This window comes from Esox lucius, chromosome 6, assembly GCF_011004845.1.
Source record: "Esox lucius isolate fEsoLuc1 chromosome 6, fEsoLuc1.pri, whole genome shotgun sequence".
Classification (NCBI taxonomy): domain Eukaryota; kingdom Metazoa; phylum Chordata; class Actinopteri; order Esociformes; family Esocidae; genus Esox; species Esox lucius.
Window position 1 is genome coordinate 25,884,010 of NC_047574.1, and position 21,071 is coordinate 25,905,080.

The 21,071-nt window shown below is 39.9% G+C and overlaps 1 protein-coding gene across 2 annotated transcripts; it reads left to right on the top strand.

The window, feature by feature from the left end:
* Window positions 1-8,257: 8,257 nt before the first annotated feature.
* On the top strand, window positions 8,258-16,144 carry aifm2 (apoptosis inducing factor mitochondria associated 2). Of its 2 annotated transcripts, none has more exons than XM_010870209.3 (9): window positions 8,258-8,422; window positions 9,357-9,538; window positions 9,643-9,758; window positions 9,869-9,988; window positions 10,174-10,266; window positions 10,369-10,477; window positions 12,823-12,975; window positions 15,451-15,651; window positions 15,773-16,144. In XM_010870209.3, the coding sequence occupies exons 2-9, from the start codon at window positions 9,367-9,369 to the stop codon at window positions 15,922-15,924; spliced, it is 1,116 nt and encodes a 371-aa protein (XP_010868511.1). In that variant the 5' UTR covers window positions 8,258-8,422; window positions 9,357-9,366; the 3' UTR covers window positions 15,925-16,144. The 2 variants fall into 2 exon arrangements, with proteins under 2 accessions (XP_010868511.1, XP_010868512.1); XM_010870210.4 differs by lacking the exon at window positions 8,258-8,422 and adding an exon at window positions 8,770-9,026.
* The last annotated feature ends 4,927 nt before the right edge of the window (window positions 16,145-21,071 follow it).

Sequence of the window (21,071 nt, forward strand, 5' to 3'; positions counted from 1 at the left end):
CCTGTCTGACACCACGGGTAATGAAAAATCTCTTAGAAGTGTTAAAGCTAATTAAGACAGAGCTGCTAATATCTTTATAAAACATTTCAGTAATATTAACAAAAAAGTCACCATAACCAAATAACTTGAGAGTCTGCAAAAGAAATTCATGCTCAAGGGTGTCAAAAGCTTTATAGAAATCTAAGAAAAGAATTACAGCTTTAGAATGTATAAAATCTGTATAGTCCAAAAGATCTAAAATAAGTCTTATATTGTTACAGATATGCCTATCTTTTGAAAAAACCCGATTGTGTCTCTGCAATCAACTGATTAAGTTTTACCTTCAGTCTATTAGCAAAAACCAAAGCTAAAATGTTATAATCAATAGTCAGGAGTGTAATTGGATGCCAATTTTCTATTAAAAGAGTGTCCTTGTCCGGTTTGGGAACAAGGGAGATAATGCCTTGTTTCATTGATGCCGTCATTTCTATTAAATCAATACATTCTTTGTACATACAAAGCAATGGATGTTTGATTAACTCCCAAAAATGAATATAAAACACAACAGTTAATTCATCACTCCCTGGAGATTTTCCTCTCTTCATTGAGTGAAGTGCTATCCAAATTTCTTCAATAGTCAAATCAGAGTCACATAAGGCTTTAAAGTCAGGATCAATAACTGGAACATGAGGTTGCACTTTCTTTATAAAATTATCACAATTGTGTTTATCAAACACAGATGTGTAAATGTTTTTATAGAAGGCTGTGACAAAATTAGATATCAAATTAGGATCTATACAGTTGACACCATTAATATTAAGATCAGTCAGAGAATTTTGTTTGCAGTTCCTCTTCTCTAAAGCGAAGAAATAACAAGAATTCACCTGTCCTTCTTCCAGCCATTTAGCCCTGGACCTAACAAAGGCACCTTTGGCAATATCTAGATATGTTTGATTAATTTGTAGATGTAATTGCCTTAATTCAAAGTCCTCTTCCTGAGATAAATTACCTATCGACAAAGAATTTATTCTTTCCATTTGTTCAGTTAATTTATTATTTTTGGATGTTTTTAAATCTTTACTTCTTTTTATAGCTATTTGTCTAGCTCTGTATTTAAAAAAATCCTAATTGGCTCTGTACTCATGACTTTTATCAGAGAACATACAGTTAATAATTTTTTTTATATTATCATTGAAGATATTATCATTTAAAAGACAGTTATTAAATTTCCAATAACCACGTAACTTCCGACTTTCATCATTACAGCCTAATTTTAAAATGATTTGCTTGTGATCAGAAAGGGGAACGAACGAATGAGATACACTTTTAACAAATCGCAGGGCTGTTGATGAAACTAAAAAGAAATCAATTCTAGATTTTAAAGAGATTTTACCATTTGACAAAGTAAAGTCCTGTATGTCAGGTTGAAAAAAACGCCAAGGATCTGTGAGGGAGAGAGAACAACATATTGATAAAATATTATTAGAATTATAATTAATATTGAGACCGTCATTGCTTCAGGAGGAAATCTGTCCAGTGTGTTATCCAAACATTCATTAAAATCACCGCCTAAAATTAGAAAGGAGCCCGGGTATTTACTCAGCAATTCTGTCAATTTACAAGTAATTTGAGAAAATAAAATTTTGTTTGCAGAGAGGGAGTTACAGCCATATAAATTGCAAATAATAAAAGTTTAATTATCTTGTTTTAACGTCATAATAATCCATCTACTTTCACTTGAAGTTATTACCTCCAGAATTTGCCCCTTAAATTTGTGCGAAATAATTGAATCCCCACCTGAGTGATTAGAACCATGGCTAGAATAGATTACATTTCCCCATTGATTCTTCCAGAATTTAACATCTGACTCACACAAAATAAAAAAATTGCTTTCTTCTTTACCACATTCCGCATACCTCTAACATTTAAGGACATAACAGAGAATGATCTAAACTTGAAATCCATAACAAGTAGAAAAGACAAAAAGAAAAGAGAAACTATGTACCAATGCCTGAAGAAACTGTACAGAAACTTTACTTTAAAGGAAGGAATGATATACAACCCACTGAGGTCATAGAACAAACAAAATGACTCATCTTGAACCTAGATAATCACTTCTTAAATATGACTCTCCCCCAAAAATAAAAATTATTTATTTGAAAGATATGTTGAAAGATAATTCTTTTCTTTTTTTATGCCAAATGAACTGGCAAATTGTGCAAACATATTAATCAGTGCTACCGAAAATCAAAACAAGACTTAACAAGTCACGTTTAGAAATTAATATTGAAGATTGAAACATTAATAAATCAGTCGTTGACTAAATATTAGGCATTAATTTACCAGCATAACCAGTTAAATACAATAGCTGAATTTCACCTCAACCCGGAAAGAATGGAAGAATTCAGTGCATACTACTTCACATTGGCGAAATCAAATCTCTTCCCGTCAATCAGAGCAAACGATCCATGGAAAGAAGCCTTTTTCCCTTCATCTCGGGCTTTCTTGACTAAGGGCCAAAGTTTTTCTCTTGCCACCCTGTCCTCTGGGGATAAGGCCTCAGTGAGACGCAGCTTGTTGTCTTACAACCTCTGGCAGCTTGCCAGACAGCATCCCGGTAACGACGAAGAGCAAATAGGATAATAATGGATTCCACCCTCTCACTGATGCCAGGTACCACCTTGCCAAGGATATTGAGTGCAACACGTCGGGTATCCTCTCCATCTTCTTTCAAAGTTGTGCTCACCTTTTTAAGATCCTGGATCTCAGCAGACACGACTTTCAACATCTTCTTGTGAGTAGTCACCTCAGTAACAAGCTGATGTATGGTCGAAGACAAACTTTCAATCTGCTTTGCAGTAACGGCGTTTGTCTTGTCAATTGTTGAAATTTTTTGGGACATCTCATCGCGAAACTCGCAAATAGCCGCCAATGAATAGCATCATGAATGGATTTTTTTTCTCTTTTTTATTAACATACAAAACTCTCGTTGGGGAAAATAATATACATGCGTACAAATGTTGTCCACGTACAAGAAATAATCACCTGAGCAAAAAACAAAGAACAAATCAAAAAGGGGGCGCTATTTAAGTCAAAATCAAAAGGCTAGAAAGAAATTAACATTTAGAGAGACACACAAGGGGAGATATCATCATGGTCATGAATTAAGAGAACTGCAGTGATTTATTTTAGACAAAGAACATTTACATTTTACATTATGGGTGGGAAAAGCCAGCGGGGGGCTTCCCGCATGCGCAATTCATTTTCAGTCTGGACGCGGAGGAGTTAACATCTCCTGCTCTGACTGCAGCTCGGAGGAACTGCTGTGCGAGGACTGGGGAATGCTTTCAGATGGGGGAGGGGCCCACGGCGGCACCCGCTGCTCATTGAGAAGAGTAAGAACAAGTCTCCAACAACACCACAAAAAGTCACTAGATATTTGTTGCTAGTCGCTTTTTTGAAAAAAAGTCGCTAAGGGGGTCTGAAAAGTTGCTAAATCTAGCGACAAAGTCGCTAAGTTGGCAACACTGCACTAGCCATCAATTGCGTATAGTACGTACAAATGATAACTTCCGCGCATGGATTGTGGTGCTGATGCCTACGCATCATAGCAACGCAAATACCTTGTTTCAACTTAAACCGACAGTGTGATACTGCTGTACTTATTACTGGGAGTGCCACGGGACTTTGAATTTGAAAATAAATCAATATGCAACAGTAAATAAAGTTACGTAATCTGAGGACCTTGTCAGGTATTTTTTATTTTGTATTATTTTAAAAGTTTTGGATGTATCGGCCGGATAGAATGACTCAACGGGCAGGGTCCGGGCCGGGGGCCTTATCTTGCAAAGGTCTGATATAGATGGTACAGTTAGCAATGCAAAACACTATAAGCCAAATCGGCCTATGCAAACCAGACAATATGAAGTACAGAATCCATAGAACTTTCTCTAGATTCTACATACGTGCAAGTTTTGTCGTTATAAGAGAAAATAGTTAACCCACCCAGTGACACTGTGGTCCTATCCAAGGTAACCCTGGACAGGGCCCAACAGGTAGGAAGTCTCTCCACCCACTTTGCCAAGCATCAACCACAGGGACACCAACAAACAGCAACCACCCTGAAAGAGAGCCAAGTTTTACACACAGAGTTCACTCCCATCGCACGAGGGCATCAACGAACAACATCAGTAAGCCAGTGACTCCGCCCCTGAATGTCATTGGAGAGAGGACATCCCAGTGGAGATGTCTAGCAAAGGAAACATGAGTGGATTGCGGAGGAGGGGGACTCGAGTCACATGACTTGACTCGAGTCACAATTTTCAGGACTTCTGACTTGCTTGATTAAAGTATGAAAATGACTTGACTTGACTTTGACTTGAGAACAAGTTACTTGAGACTTGACTTGAAGTGGAAGACTTGACAATGACTTGAACTTATAATAAACAAACAGCAATAAAATAATTGTATATGTTGTGACATCAGCACCACTAATCAGCGTATGTGCCTTTAACGCCGCACAATTCAAACCGCGCCAAACATGGCAGACAGTAACGTTAGTCGAGCTCCACAAATAGTATCGTTTGGATACAAGGACTTTGAACTGGACCGTGTGAATAAAAATGATTTGCCAGATGCAAAATATGCAACAACGTCAAATTTCATTCGTTATTTTAAGAACCACAAGGAAAGGTAAGAAAGTAATCTCTTTATATTCAGTTTCACTAAGATCTATAACAATTAATTACTAATGTAATGAATTAATCTTTTGTTTGTCATAATTTGGCCTTGGTTGCATATTATGTTTTTTTTTTTCTTGTTAGAAATGTGACCATTATCATTACTGAATACGTCTGGTAAATAGATGTAAGGGAATTTGACTATATGTGGCATAGCCTGAATTTTAATGTTGATGGGCATCTTAAAATGAGCGGGCATGTATATTATTACACGTAGGCTATAATGTCTGTATCAAATGTGGGCATTTTCAAGTGTTTGTGGACTGCGTGTGGAAAATAAAAAGCATTGTGCTTACACCATAACAGTTAACTTTACTGCATGAAAGGCTAACATGGAGGCGCCGATGTGATTACTAGCACCTAAACATTTCGAAGAGGTTTTTTTTTTTACTCATACAGACAAGAATAATTACAGCGTAATTACATATTAGGCAGTTTTTCAGTCGCAATAATTAGTTTATAAGGTTGTTATTATTAGCCCTTATTACATGGATTGGCTGAATTCCAGTGCAGAATGCGTGTTATTTCTTGATAACAGACCGTTGCCATGAAAAACAGCGCGTTGCTATGGACTCAGCAGGATTCTAACCAGAGATGGAACGGACTATTTTCTTTAGAGGAAGCAATATAATCGTTTTTAAATCAATAAATTCCTTTTGAAATCAATATTTTGTGTCAAATTATAGATTTATTTGGTAGGTAGCCATGTAATAAGCGGGATAAGGTATAGCGAGGCGGTTGTTATAGCGAATACAACCCCTTCAGGCTGATTCAAGATCCCTCCGCTTCGTCCCCCCAAAAAATTGTACCGCGGAGGAGAAAAATATTTGATTTTGAAATCGAGCTTCGCACCGAGCGCACGTCAGAAACAGAGGACAGTGTGTGTGTGTGTTAATCTCAAGCGTGCCGCACAAGCCCTGAAAAGTGAAGCCAAAACGTCTCGATCGCCCCCTAGTGAGTGGTCCCAGTATAGGTCATAAACCCCGCCCTCCCCATGTTATTCATTGGGACGCGAGACCAACTAAACAATTAAATTACCCTTCAAATATCTTTTTTCCGAAGCTGGTTTCTGTCATTTACTGTAGTTTGTATCACGCTAATGTAAATTCAAGAGTTTGTTTTTAAAATAAGTTGGTTTTTAGTTAGTTATTTAATGCTCTAAAAACGGTGGTGTGACGTTGTGATTCACAGCTGTGATTGACAGCTATCTGAGCCTAGGAGCCACTGAATCTTCGGAGGACTGAGGAGATTGGAACTTTACATTTAATCTCTAAATTTCTATAATTGATATAATTTCACACGGACATAATGGGTTGTTCTGCAGTACATTGTGCTAACCGATCTGGCATTTCCAATCGATCTTTGAATTTTTTTCGGTAAGTTAAATTTATAAGCTATTTAATTAGTAAATAAATGTAATGGGCTCGCTAACGTTAGCTAAAAGACAACAAGCCTCGTTAATAGCCATGTTAATAGCTAGCAGGTGATCGTTAGCTAGAAGTTACCAATCATTTTTGTATTAGGCCTATTCTAAATTAAGGTTAAACATGATGTAAGTTAGGCTATAACATATCGTCTAGGTTTAACAAGCAAAGGTTGTACTGTACTTGGACTTGCGATTGATTACGGTATGCGCATTCTGCGAGGGAGAGTGAGGGCGGGGCACAGGGGTGGGGCCGTTGATTTCGCGGCTTTACGGCTTTACTTCCTGCTCGCTACTGCGCATAACTACTGCGCAGAACTGGTCCCAAGATCGCTATCTGCGCAGACGCAAGTCCAAGATGTCAGCGCCGTATCGGGACACTGGCGGCTTCAGTTTTCACCAATGGAAAAGAGCGAAAGGGCGTCGTCCATTTTTTTTACAGTCTATGGTTCATCTCTTTAGTACTGTGACTTGACTTGAAACTTATAAGGACTCGACTTGACTTGCTTAGGGTGAACCCTTGACTTGACTTGACTTGCTTGATTTATCTGAACTGTGACTTGAGACTTGACTCGAGACTTGATGGTTAAGACTTGAGACTTGCTTGGACTTGACCATGTGTGACTTGTCCCCATCTCTGGTGGATTGTATCCAAACCTTTCCATTCACCTTCACACCCCTGGGCCAGACTACACTAGATCATTGTCCTTGCTGTATAGATCTTTAATAGACACTTAAAGGTTTGTAATGATTATGCATCTTTAACCATAATCGGCAGATCATTCCACACTAGTGGAGCTCTATGGGAGAAAGCCCTACACCGGCTGTTTCTTTCGAAATTATTGTAAAAATTAGAAGGCCTGCATCTTGCGATCTTAGGTTACATGTTCGTATGTATGGCTTGACCAATTCAACAAGGTAAGTAGGAGCAAGTCCATGTAATTGTTAACAATAAAACCTTAAAATCAGCCCAAACCTTAACAGGCAGCCAGTGTAGAGAGGCTAATATCGGAATAAAGTGTCAAAACATTTTAATTCTAGTTAAGATTCTAGCAGCCGTGTTCAGCAGTAAATTAAGTTTATTTATTGATTTATCAGGGTAAACAGAGAGAACAGCATTGCAGTAATCTAATCTTGAAGTAACAAAAGCATGGATTCGTTTTTCTGCATCCTTTTTTGATAAAAATGATAAAAAAGCAGCTCTTGAGATATTTTTTTTATGTTCATCAAAGGAGATATCAGGGTCAAGGGTAACACGAAGGTTTCTCACAGTTTTTTTAAATGCAACCAGACAACCATTGAGGTTCACTGTGAGATCTGCCAATAAAACTCAGTTTCTTGGGTCCTAAAACAGTTTAAAAGCAAAAGTTTCTCTGTCATCCAGTTCCTTATGTCAGAAACACATGCTTCCAAAGTAGCACATTTTTAGGGTTTTTCTATGTTTCATCAAAATATATAACACAGTGTCATCAGCCAAACAGTGAAAATTGACATTGTAGTTCAGACGACATCACCCAGAGGCAGCATATATAGTAAAAACAATAGTGGTTCCAAAACCATGTCTTGAGGAACACCAACACATTCCTTTAATTTGTCAGAGGACATGCCACAAACTGATCTCTTTCTGATAAATACGATCTAAATCAGGCAATAAAGTTTCAGCACAGCTCATTACAAGGGTCTCCAATCTCTCCAAGAAAAGGGAGTAATCAGTGGTGGTGATGGCAGCACTAAGATCAAGAAGCAACAGAATAGATGTAGATCCTTTGTCTGAAGCCATTAAAATGTCATTCACTAACGTCACAAGTGCAGTCTCAGTGCTATAATGGGGTATGTAACCAGACTGGAGCAATTCATGAATATTATTTGTCTTCAAGAAGGCATTGAGTTTTTGGGGCACTGATGTTTTTAAGATTTTTGAGAGGAATAGGAGATTCGATATTGCCTTATAATTGTTTAATATATCTGGATCCAGATTTCATTTTTATAAAAGAGGCTTTATTTCTGATACTTTTAATGAGTTTGGTACGCATTGGGAGGAAAGGCCACCAACGATAGCCTTTATTTTGAAAAAATAATCAGACTTCTTGGTGCCTCAATAACATCCTGCTACTAGCAGAACGGTAATATCCACCGACCGTAGCCCTGGTAATGGCTGTCATTGGTGATGTATACAGATGCACGTCCATATTTTAACGAATATGCGGCGAAAGTTCATCGTGAATCACTGATTTTGGTGCATCTTTCGGAAGTGCATATTTCTGGGATTATATTTTTTTCGGTGAGTTTCCAATATTTTATTAAAAATATTTAGATTTCCACATTTGACAAAATGACAGCGCGTGCTTGAATTTTAATCGAATTGCAACCGATCTAAATCTAGTGTAGCTAGTTATACAACTAAGCAATGAGTTCCATACGTGCAATAAGTCGCTTAGTGACTTGCAACAATATGTCAACGTGTGTAATATTACGATCAGTGGTTGAAGCAACCAAAACGAAGTATAACCTTTTAACTAGGCCTATACGCGGTACTTTCCAGTATTCATTGTGTACCATTTTCTAATACAAATGATGCGTATCCATGTAGTCTAGCCTAGCCGAGCTACACATGTACGCCCTGTATCATTAAAAAAGATACCCTGTGGCTAAAAACGTAGTGACACGCGCTTAGAATTATCTGAATGTATTACTTCCATTTGTTTGTCTGGGCAACACGATCTATAGGATTGAAATGTAGTGGGCCTGCTATTGAAATAGTTTGCAAGAGTAAAAAAATAAGTTTAAAAAGTAATCCCACTTTTTGTCTAACTCTCATAACTTTTAAGAAAATCAACAGGATTGAATGTTGTAAGTTCCCAAACAACTTTAGAAGACATTTTAAGGTATGGAAAAATACATTTGTAAGTGTAGTAATCCTTCAGTTCAAGCGCATAGGCTGCTATTGGGCTACTGTTGTTTTGTTGTTTCCGTACATAGTCAGGTAGCCTCGCATTTAGAACTTCTTCTCAGTAGCTGAAATATTATAGGTTTTCGAGGCATTTATTTCGGTATGATAATCGAACCGAAATATCCTATTTGTAGCCTATATCATTTGTTAGCTCTGAGAGTAGGCTACGGAATTCTTGAAGGGTATATTTCACAAACCTACATTTCTTGAAGACTAGTAGGCTAAAATATTCGAAGTTTTCATTCCCATTCACTTCTGTCATCAGCTTAGAGACAATGGGGGGACAAGTATCTGTGGACAATGTTCACGTTGTGGTGGTTGGTGGAGGTTTCGGGGGCACTGCCGCTGCACAACAGCTTAAATCCAGTGGGATACCCTTCACCCTCATCGACCTCCGCGATGCCTTTCATCACAATGTGGCTGCCCTCCGTGCCTCTGTTAAGAGTGGTGAGAAACCTTTAATTATCGCAAATTATAGCATCTTGTGAAAAGAAGTAATATAGCAATTCTAACTCGAAGAACCGTTGTAATGCTGTGTTACTTCTTCACAGGCTTTGCTCAGCAGACCTTCATCCCCTATTTTGAGACATTTGGAGAGAGTTTCCTTCAGGGCAAAGTGGTGCGTGTGGACCCAGTGTCACAGACTGTTCTGTTGGATGGCGGAAAGGTGATAGCTAGATGAGCATGCTCAGAATCAAAATGAGGACAATTCCAACATGCTGTAGAAGGGAACGTTTGTTTCTCCAATTTGATTGTCCCTGATGTCTTGCACCACAGGAGGTCCATTACTCACACCTCATACTGTGCACGGGTACAGATGGCCCATTCCCAGGGAAGTACAACATTGTGTCTTCCTACCAGACAGCCATCCAACAGTATGAGGACATTGTGAAAGAGGTACATTTATATGGGAGGGTTTACTTTATATATATTTTTTACCTCAGGGCTGGTTCTGTGGAGAAGAATGTACATTTGTTTGATAATTGGTCATTTTGACAATTCATGCAACCACTTTTGTGTTGTTTAAAAACAAAAGAAAAAAAATAATGGAGCTTTTAGATTTCTCCATGCTTTCGGAACAGGTCCAGGCTGCAGGGTCGGTTCTTGTGGTGGGTGGTGGATCCACCGGTGTGGAGATGGCTGCAGAGATCAAAACTGAATATCCAGACAAGAAGGTAGTACAATAACCCACTATTATTCAAGCCTTTTGGAGACTTGGGGTTGGAGCACATCTAATGTAACTTGCCCCCATTCTCCCTACACTCCAATGTGTCTAGGTAATTCTGATTCATTCCCACATCGCCCTGGCAGATCCAGAGCTGCTGCCCTGTGTAAGACAACAGGCCAAGGAAGTGCTGCTCGAGAAAGGGGTTGAGCTGATACTCGGTGAGTGTGACGTCTGACTAAGTCCTGACAGCAATCTAAGTGAAAGTGCAGTGACGTCATCCTCCACAGTCAAAGAATGTTCTGGGTGTTGTGCTCATAGGTGTGTTTTCTCCCTTACTATTGGATATAGAAATAAGTCTAAAATACCTTGCACAAACAATACATAGTGACATTTTAGAATTATGTGTTACATGGTAACAGATTATTTAGGATTTCAATGTAATTCAAGTTCTGTAATTTGTAATTTGTTTACTATATTTAAACCTTTATTTAAAACATACAACTCTGGAAAAAATTAAGAGACCACTCCAAATATTTCTTAAATCAGCATCTCTACATGTATGGGAGCCATTCCATTCCAGTGTCTGTTAGATTCCAACACAGGCACACCTCATTTTACTTAATGAGGTACTGATTAGGTGATTACCTGAACCAAATCTAATTTAACAGGGGAAAGTATTACTATCCTCTTGCAATAGGACCAGCTGGATGGCAAAAACTGTGCAAGTAGTACCTCAAAGTTAATTTGAATAAAAAAATAACTATTCAGCATGACAAAAGAGTTTTAAAGAAAAGCTTTGAGTGAGGAAAAGAAGGGTTCAATTCTGGCTTTACTGGCAGAGGGATACAGTGAGCATCAGGTCGCTTCTATCCTGAAAATTTCAAAGATGGCGGTTCATAAGAACAAGGTCAAGCAACAGACATTGAAAACAACAAAGCTACAGACTGGCAGAGGGGGAAAACGTCTGTCCACTGACAGAGATGACTGTCAACTCATTCAAATGTCACTCAACAACCGTAGGATGACATCAAGTGACCTACAAGAAGAATGGCAAACAGCAGCTGGGGTGAAGTGCACGACTGTTCGAAACAGGCTCCTAGGGGCAGGGCTAAAACCGTGCAAAGCTAGGAAAAAGCCCTTTAATCAATGAGAAGCAAAGAAGAGCCGGGCTGAAGTTTGCAAAAGACCATAAGGATTGGACCATAGAGGAATGGAGTAAGGTCATCTTCTCTGACGAGTCAAATTTTCCGCTTTGCCCAATACCTGGTCATCTAATGGTTAGACGAGACCTGTAGAGGCCTACAAGCCACAGTGTCTCGAACCCACTGTGAAATTTGGTGGAGGATCGGTGATGATCTGGGGATGCTTCAGCAAGGCTGGAATCGGGCAGATTTGTCTTTGTGAAGGACGCATGAATAAAGCCAAGTACAAGGTTATCCTGGAAGAACACCTGCTTCCTTCTGCTCTGACAATGTTCCCCAACTCTGAGAATTGGTTTTTGCAGCAGGACAATGCTCCATGCCACACAGCCAGGTCAATCAAGGTGTGGATGGAGGACCACCAGCCCAATCTCCATACCTGAACCCCATTGAAAAACTCTAGGATTTGATCAAGAGGAAGATGGATGGTCACAAGCCATCAAACAAAGCCAAGCTACTTGAATTTTTGTGCCAGGAGTGGCATAAAGTCACCAAACAGCAATGTGACAGACTGGTGGAGAGCATGAAAGCTGTGATAAAAAAAAACTCTGGGTTATTCCACCAAATACCCTGAACACTTCCTAAGTTAAAACATTAGTATTTTTTGAAAAATGAATATTAATTTATCTTTGCATTATTTGAAGTCTAAAAACAATGCATTTTTTTGTGGTTATTTTGACCAGATGTTTTTCTTATTTATTTATTTTTAAATAAATACTCTAAATGATAATATTTTTATTTGGAATTTGGGTGTAATGTTGTCAGTTGTTTAGAATAAATCAAAAATGTTCATTTTACTTCTATTGCTGGTGATAGTAGAACTGTTTCAGTGCCAACATTAGTTTTTTGTCACTTCCCAATGATTCTGGACCTGGAAGGCCTTACAGAATCCAATTTCCTACGCCAGCATTTCCTACATCCAATCTAATACACATTGATTACTACGTTGTATTTAGGACCTCAGTAACCGTGAGGAGTATCGGTCAGAAAGGTGTGCAACAGAAGGTGCTGTGTGACATTTAACATTTTCACCTGTTCACACAATTGTTTTTTTTTGTTATCTGACGCAAATCTGTCTGTAAATCTTGTCCATCTAGACCAGTGTTTCTCAACCCTGCTCCTGGGTGCCCCACTGCCCTGCATGTTTTAGATCTCTCCCTACTGTCATACCTGACTCAAGTGATCAGCTCATTATCAAGTCCTTCATGAGATACATGGGGTATGTTAGGGCTGGGAGAGATCTAAAACATGCAGGATGAGGGCTCTCCAGGAGCAGGGTTGAGAAATACTGATCTAGATGAAGCTAACATAATTTAAAAAATGCCAACTATTTGTTTATTTAACACCCTGCCATCTGACTGTAGGGCAGAAAGTGTCTAAACTGTCTGAGCTGGAGCTGAATGTGACCCACAAAGACACAGAGATCAAGACAGACAAGGACACAGAGATCACTGCGGACCTCGTCATCTGCTGCACAGGGATGAAGATTAACTCTGGTGCCTATAGTACCAATCTGAGTAAGTGGTTTTTCATTTCCACTACCGTTAGGCATTGTGCAGTCTGTGAGCCAAGGCAGCCAGTAATGTAAGAAATGGGTACTGTTGATAAAACTATTACTAGAGTCCAAAATGAGAAGCTTGTTGCATGGGCAAAACCTCAGGCCTTGGTACAATGGTATGTGGAAAATGTATCAAGGCTACAGGCTTTTCTCTTAGACAAGGCACTAAGTTTGTGGTATATATCTGCCATATACCACAAAATCCTAAATAGCCTTTTTTCCTGTTAGCTCATCTAAAAAACATTTACAGGCCTCAGCCTTTTTTGCAGTCTTTTTTTTTTTTAATTATAAATGGCAGCTTGTTTTGGGCGGAACTGTTATAAGGCTTTGCCTTTTGAGTATGTTTTTGAGTTTTTTCATGTGTTTTTTTACATTACAAAATTTGGCGTAGAAATCGGCCTTACAATACAGGCAGTATGCCCGTGTATCATCTCCAATAAACGACTTCAACCAGCCTTTGAATTCAGGGTTTGATTCCCACTCCTTTCTGTATTTTTGAGTGTACTGTTTAGACTGAGACATGATGAGCTAGCCAGCTAGATGTTTAGCTTATGTCACAGAGAGGCACACACAGTAGACGAGGTGAGTAAATGACTAAGGCTGTGTGAGTCAAATGCAGTGACAATGTGTTAATTTCGATTACTATAATTTGTTAGCCTATACTGTATTTTCACTTACATTGATCTCTGCATATTCCGTGGGACGATGCTCACGCAGATGGAACTTTGGGTTCGAAGTGTTCCCCACCTGAAGGCTGATAAGCCAACCCTTTTTTCCGAAATGCTTTGCATGTTGGCTAATCATCAACATTGATGGTGCCTCTTGGCTCTTTTAAATATAAAAAATATTCCCACATTCTGGATTTCAGCCGCTTAGGTGGGGGAAACGGAGTTCCGACATTGTCATTCGGTGCGCTGCGCTCTCTGACATGCAGTTCGCTTGTGTCTCAATGACTGTTAATTGAAAGCGGAGGACTTCTCAATTTAGTGATTTATCTTGTGAAGTTTATATGACGCTGTGTTAATGTAACAACTCTCTTGTAATTGAACTGATGTCTACAATATGAACGTTACTTCCTTTTGCTTCGATTAGAACAATTCAGATTTTAAAAAAATGTATTTATTATAATGCAATACCTTGAATGTCAAAATGGCAAAGGTATGAGAACCGTTTGTTTGTACAACCTAAGTGCACCTTGAAACCGTTACATCCCTACCCCTGGTATATAGTGTGAAATACATTGTTGCTTCCTCATAAACCACAGCTGTGTTTTATCAGATGGATATGACAAACAATACATTTATTTTTGTAATTAACCGTTATATTTATCTTGTGGAACTAATCAGATCTGTGTTCAACTGAGGGACAAAACTGTTGCTATTGGCTTAAGTTATTAACGACATGCAGGATATATTCAGTCTCCAAATGTGCACCAAAAACAAATACATTTGCATAAATACATTTAATAGATTCACTTAAATGAATACATTTGAACAGTGACCACTCATACATTACCACTAATACATTACAATGGCATCAAGCCATTCTGCTCTTTTCCACACTGTTCTTCCAACCAGGAAGTGTAAATGGGTTAACATAATGGTCAGCTTTGCAGGGGTCCCAAGCCCACTAGAAAGAGTTGTGAGAGTGTAATGAGATCAGGGAATCTCTGCTGACAATGCCTCCTCACTCCACAGCCAATTTGCATTGCCCAGGGGGCTTCCCAGCTACTAGTGGCACAGTCCGGGACTCAAACCTAAACTGGTAGACAGCATGGTGTTATAAATCGCTGCATATTGTAAGTTCTGTTGATGTCCTTGTCAGCAGACAGCTTTACTAGCATTGTAGTGACAAAACTAGACAGAGTATTACAACAAACAAACTAGCCTCCTATAATTCGCCTTGCTTCTGCTCATTGTGGCTATTTGACTGTCTAGTATCATGACAACACAGAGCCCTCGTTGCACACACTGTTTTCGTGACATTGTCAGTTAACCTGTCTATAGCAACAAGGACCCTCGGGGGTTTGTGGGTAATATACCACACCTAAGCATTCCTAAAACCAGCCCTCAGCCATGGTATAATGGTCATAAACCACATCCCCTTAAGTGTTATTGCTTAAATATGAAAATGTTTACATGAATGCCTGTAAAACCAGTTTGAGTTACCTCATGAGAAGGGATTCAATGGCCTTTTAGTTAATTTGTCATATACAGTGCTAGCTATGCACACTAGTCTTGACTTTCCCGCCTTAGAATGTAGTGTTACTACACTACTTCGCAATGAAACTTCATCATTGCCCAGCAGTCCTGCACAGATTGATGCAAATTGTCTCAGCACTTTTTATAAAAAAATTGAGTGTGTGTACATTCTGTATGCCTTTAACCTGCCTGTATCCCTTATATTTACTGACATTTTGCTTTTAATATTTTAGATGAATGCCTGGCAGAGAACGGGTCTCTGAAAGTGAATAAATACCTGCAGGTTGAGGGCTTCGACAACGTGTATGCTGTTGGGGACTGTGCTAACGTCAAAGAGCCTAAGCTTGCGTACCACGCACGGCTCCATGCTGGGGTTGCCGTTACCAACATCACCAACAGTCTGATGGAGAAGCCCTTGAAATCTTATGAACCAGGTACACCCCCACCCAAAGACATTTGCGTCCTCGCATGTTCTCCGTTTTGCCTCTGGTACCTGATGTTCACTGCCTGTTACATAAAATGTGATTGTGGCTCTCCTTCCGCTTGTCCTGACAGGGAGAGTCTCCATGCTGTTAGCCATGGGTCATAACGATGGTGTGGGTCAGTTCAGCGGAGTGAGGCTCCCCCGCTTCCTTGTCACCCAGGGAAAAAGCAAGGACCTGCTGGTGTGGAAGAGCTGGAAGGAGATGGGACAGAAAGCTCCTTAACATGCCATGCAGAACTTTCTGGAACAAAACCATGTGCCAGCAAATTCTTACTTAGGTGACAGTTTGCATAAATTGTGTTTCTAACTTTATAGACCATCTCAGTGGCGTCTGATGAAAAAAAAGTGCAATTACTGATATGCAGGGTGGTATCAACATTAGTATCAATTTCTATGCATTTTGATGTCTGTATAATTAAAGCTCTGTAATGGGATTTACATTACACTTTGTAAATACTTGTTGAAATGTTAAACAGCTTCACTGCCTGAAAAGCAAAAGCTGCTTTACAAACTGGTCTTACTATTAGAAAGGTACTATTTTAATAAATAAAACAATGTACAATCATATTCAAATACCACTAAATGGCTTTAACTTGTTGAAATTCACCAAGAATTGCAGTAAGGTGGAATAGGTAAGACATTAATGGGACTCTAATAACAGGCAGCTTTAAAAATACCTTATAGCTTGAAACACAAACACCCCTGTAATTGAAGCAATTTTGTTCCATTGGTGATGCATTTTGCTGGAAGATTCTATGACACCCCTGGCATAATCCATCAAAAATACAGGAATGTATGGCCCGGCTTATCATAAATACAGGAATTGCTTAGTATGCTTGACTGTAAACAAACTATGCACACAAGCAGAACACCAATTTGGTAGTCCTACTGCAAACCTTGAACTTGCTTGTTCAAAAACTGAGTTACATATGACGGAAAACTGCAACAATGTCAACACTTTTAGAGTTGATCAGGCTATTGATTGTGGCCTGTGGAATGTCCCACTGATCCACAATGCGGTGAAGATGCTGGGAACTGAAAGATGTCATACACATTTGGTGCATCCTAAGCATGCTCAGTGCCAGTGGCTGTTAAATGTTGACATTTGACCCCTGAAGTCAGACATGGACTCCGGGTAATTCCCTGGACTCCGGGTAACAACCAACACGCAGATGAGTTTTCCTCAAAGTTTGTGCAGACCCCCAGGTTTATCAGCAGTCCAGTTGTGAAATCTCAGACGATCCCACAGGTGAACAAGGAACATTAAGTAAGGAACATTAAATTGAACAGCTTTGTTGGACATTGCTGCAGTCGGCATGCACATTGTAGTCAAAGTCTGAGATTGTAATTGTGATAAAGCTGAAAACGCTAAATTGGCCTTCTGTTGTCCCCAGCATAAGGTGCACCTCTGTTCATTGTAGTAAGACATCCTCCAGTGAATTAAGATTCAAATTGTAAACAGATAAAGTTATATTTCACTAAATATTTAGTGAAATAAGACAATTGCAACTTCAGAGTTAGCCTGATAAGTTGATGCCATGCTGTGCTAGATAACTTTCACTAAACAATGCATAACTGAACAGCTTGAATGCTTATACAGTGGGGAGAACAAGTATTTGATACATTGCCAATTTTGCAGGTTTTCCTACTTACAAAGCATGTAGGGGTCTGTAATTTTTTTCATAGGTACACTTCAACTGTGAGAGACGGAATCTAAAACTAGAAAATCACATTGTTTGATCTTTAAATAATTAATTTTCATTTTATTGCATGACATAAGTTTGATCACCTACCAACTCGTAAGAATTCTGTTTTTTCTTTAAGAGGCCCTCCTGTTCTCCACTCATTACCTGTATTAACTGCACCTGTTTGAACTCGTTACCTGTATAAAAGACACCTGTCCACACACTCAATCTAACAGACTCCAACATCTCCACAATGGCCAAGATCAGAGAGCTGTGTAAGGACATCAGGGATAAAATTGTAGACCTGCACAAGGCTGGGATGGGCTACAGGACAATAGGCAAGCAGCTTGGTGAGAAGGCAACAACTGTTGGCGCAATTATTAGTTCAAGATGACGGTCAATCTCCCTTGGTCTGGGGCTCCATGCACACCTTGTGGGGCATCAATGATCATGAGGAAGGTGATGGATCAGCTCAGAACTACACGGCAGGACCTGGTCAATGACCTGAAGAGAGCTGGGACCACAGTCTCAAAGAAAACCATTAGTAACACACTATGCTGTCATGGATTAAAATCCTGCAGCACATGCAAGGTCCCCCTGCTCAAGCCAATGACCATCTGGATAATCCAGAGGAGGAATGGGAGAAGGTCATGTGGTCTGATGAGACAAAAATTTAGCTTTTTGGTCTAAACTCCACTCGCCGTGTTTGGAGGAAGAAGGATGAGTACAACCCCAAGAACACCATCCCAACCGTGAAGCATGGAGGTGGAAACATCATTCTTTGGGGATGCTTTTCTGCAAAGGGAACAGGATGACTGCACCGTATTGAGGGGAGGATGGATGGGGCCATGTATTGCGAGATCTTGGCCAACAACCTTCTTCCCTCAGTAAGAGCATTGAAAATGGGTCGTGGCTGGGTCTTCCAGCATGACAACGACCCGAAACACACAGCCAGGGCAACTAAGGAGTGGCTCCGTAAGAAGCATCTCAAGGATCTGGAGTGGCCTAGCCTGTCTCCAGACCTGAACCCAATAGAAAATCTTTGGAGGGAGCTGAAGGTCAGTATTGCCCAGCAACAGCCCCGAAACCTGAAAGATCTGGAGAAGGTCTGTATGGAGGAGTGGGCCAAAATCCCTGCTGCAGTGTTTGCAAACCTTTTCAAGAACAACAGGAAACGTATGATCTCTGTAATTGCAAACAAAGGTTTCTGTACCAAATATTAAGTTCTGCTTTTCTGATATATCAAATATTTATGTCATGCAATAAAATGCAAATTTTACTTAAAAATCATACAATGTGATTTTCAGGATTTTTGTTTTCGATTCCGTCACTCACAGTTGAAGCGTACCTATGATGAAAATTACAGACTTCTACATGCTTTATACAGGTGCTGGTCATAAAATTAGAATATCATCAAAATGTTAATTTATTTCAGTAATTCCATTCAAAAGGTGAAACTTGTATAATGTATACATTCATTCCACACAGACTGATATATTTCAAGTGTTTATTTCTTTTAATTTTGATGATTATATCTGAAAACCCCAAATTCAGTATCTCAGAAAATTAGAATACTGTGAAAAGGTTCAATATTGAAGACACCTGGTGCCACATTCTAATCAGCTAATTAACCCAAAACACCTGCAAAGGCCTTTAAATGGTCTCTCAGTGTAGTTCTGTAGGCAACACAATCATGGGGAAGACTGCTGACTTGACAACTGTCCAAAAGACGACCCTTGACACCTTGCACAAGGAGGGCAAGACACAAAAGGTCATAGCTAAAGAGGCTGGCTGTTCACAGAGCTCTGTGTCCAAGCACATTAATAGAGAGGCGAAGGGAAGGAAAAGATGTGGTAGAAAAAAAGTGCACAAGCAATAGGGATTACCACACCCTGGAGAGGATTGTGAAACAAAACCCTTTCAAAAATGTGGGGGAGATTCACAAAGAGTGGACTGCAGCTGGAGTCAGTGCTTCAAGAACCACCACGCACAAACGTATGCAAGACATGGGTTTCAGCTTTCACATTCCTTGTGTCAAGCCACTCTTGAACAAGACACAGCATCAGAAGCATCTCGCCTGGGCTAAAGACAAAAAGGACTGGACTGCTGCTGAGTTATGTTCTCTGATGAAAGTACATTTTGCATTTCCTTTGGAAATCAAGGTCCCAGAGTCTGGAAGAAGAGAGGGGAGGCACAGAATCCACGTTGCTTGAAGTCCAGTGTAAAGTTTCCACAGTCAGTGATGGTTTGGGGTGCCATGTCATCTGCTGGTGTTGGTCCACTGTGTTTTCTGAGGTCCAAGGTCAACGCAGCCGTCTACCAGGAAGTTTTAGAGCACTTCATGCTTCCTGCTGCTGACCAACTTTATGGAGATGCAGATTTCATTTTCCAACAGGACTTGGCACCTGGACACAGTGCCAAAGCTACCAGTACCTGGTTTAAGGACCATGGTATCCCTGTTCTTAATTGGCCAGCAAACACACCAGACCGTAACCCCATAGAAAATCTATGGGATATTGTGAAGAGGAAGATGCGATATGCCAGACCCAACAATGCAGAAGAGCTGAAGGCCACTATCAGGGCAACCTGGGCTCTCATAACACCTGAGCAGTGCCACAGACTGATCGACTCCATGCCCCGCCACATTGCTGCAGTAATTCAGGCAAAAGGAGCCCCAAATAAGTTTTGAGTGCTGAACATGCTCATACTTTTCATGTTCATACTTACACAAAAGTAGGCTATTTAATATTTGAATATGCTTTTGATCAATGTTTTTATTACTTTGGCATATTTCCCACCTTACATTTTGGCCGTTCATATTTTCATCTGCATTTGCCTGTGTTGTGCCCAAATCACCCCACTTCACGTGAACGCGCACAATCTCGATTCTCTTTACTGGGACTTGTTTCCTTGTTGAGAGGGCAGTTTAGCCTACATATTTCACTGAACTTTGTAGCAAAAAGCTTTAATTTTGTACATCAAGTCAGCAATCGATGTTTCATGAGATTTTTGAGGGAATGCAGGGAATTTGTCGGCAGGGGGGATGATTTCGGCACAACACCGGCTAGCGTAAACCCTGACCTGCGCACACACACACACAAATGTTACCAAAACGTTGCGTCATCTGGTGGCATCTGGCGGCAAATAAGCAATTATTTTGTGCCACCTAATAACAGGGAAAGGAAATAACAGCTTTACATTTTTTTATTAAAATGGCTGATGGCGAGTCTGGCAGAAATTCACTGCTCCATGACTACAAGATGTCAAAGACATCAATTATGATGCTGATGTGATGTCATCAAAGTGCCCAGGTCAAAAGTAGTGTACTCTAAAGGGAATAAGCATTTCATGAATTAAATAATTTCAGGACACTTTAACAATGTACCTGCCACAACTCTTCATTAGCTGCACCACATTTCCGTTAATAATCGACTGTCTCCATTATCTGAGTCAGTTTGGACCCTTCCACCGCATTCCTCTAGACCAGTTCGCCTTTAATGTGTTGAGCAGCGTTCCTAAGGATGTACTGTGTTCATCGCTGACCAGTCAGATGAATGGAGGACCTCCTACATCTGGAGTGGATCCCTCCCAGAACCAGGTTTGTTTGGCCTAACTGTTAATGTGTAGTCTGGATTGGCAACGTAGATGCTATAGAGTGCACAATGGGACACATTTGATTTAGAAG

What these genes read in the sequence shown, in the direction of transcription:
- aifm2 (XM_010870209.3), top strand. Translation starts at nt 9,367, where the DNA reads ATGGGGGGACAAGTATCTGTGGACAATGTTCACGTTGTGGTGGTTGGT. An exon ending in CCGTGCCTCTGTTAAGAGTG is followed by an intron (nt 9,539 to 9,642) that starts GTGAGAAACCTT and finishes ACTTCTTCACAG; the next exon opens with GCTTTGCTCAGCAGACCTTC. An exon ending in TGCCTATAGTACCAATCTGA is followed by an intron (nt 12,976 to 15,450) that starts GTAAGTGGTTTT and finishes TTAATATTTTAG; the next exon opens with ATGAATGCCTGGCAGAGAAC.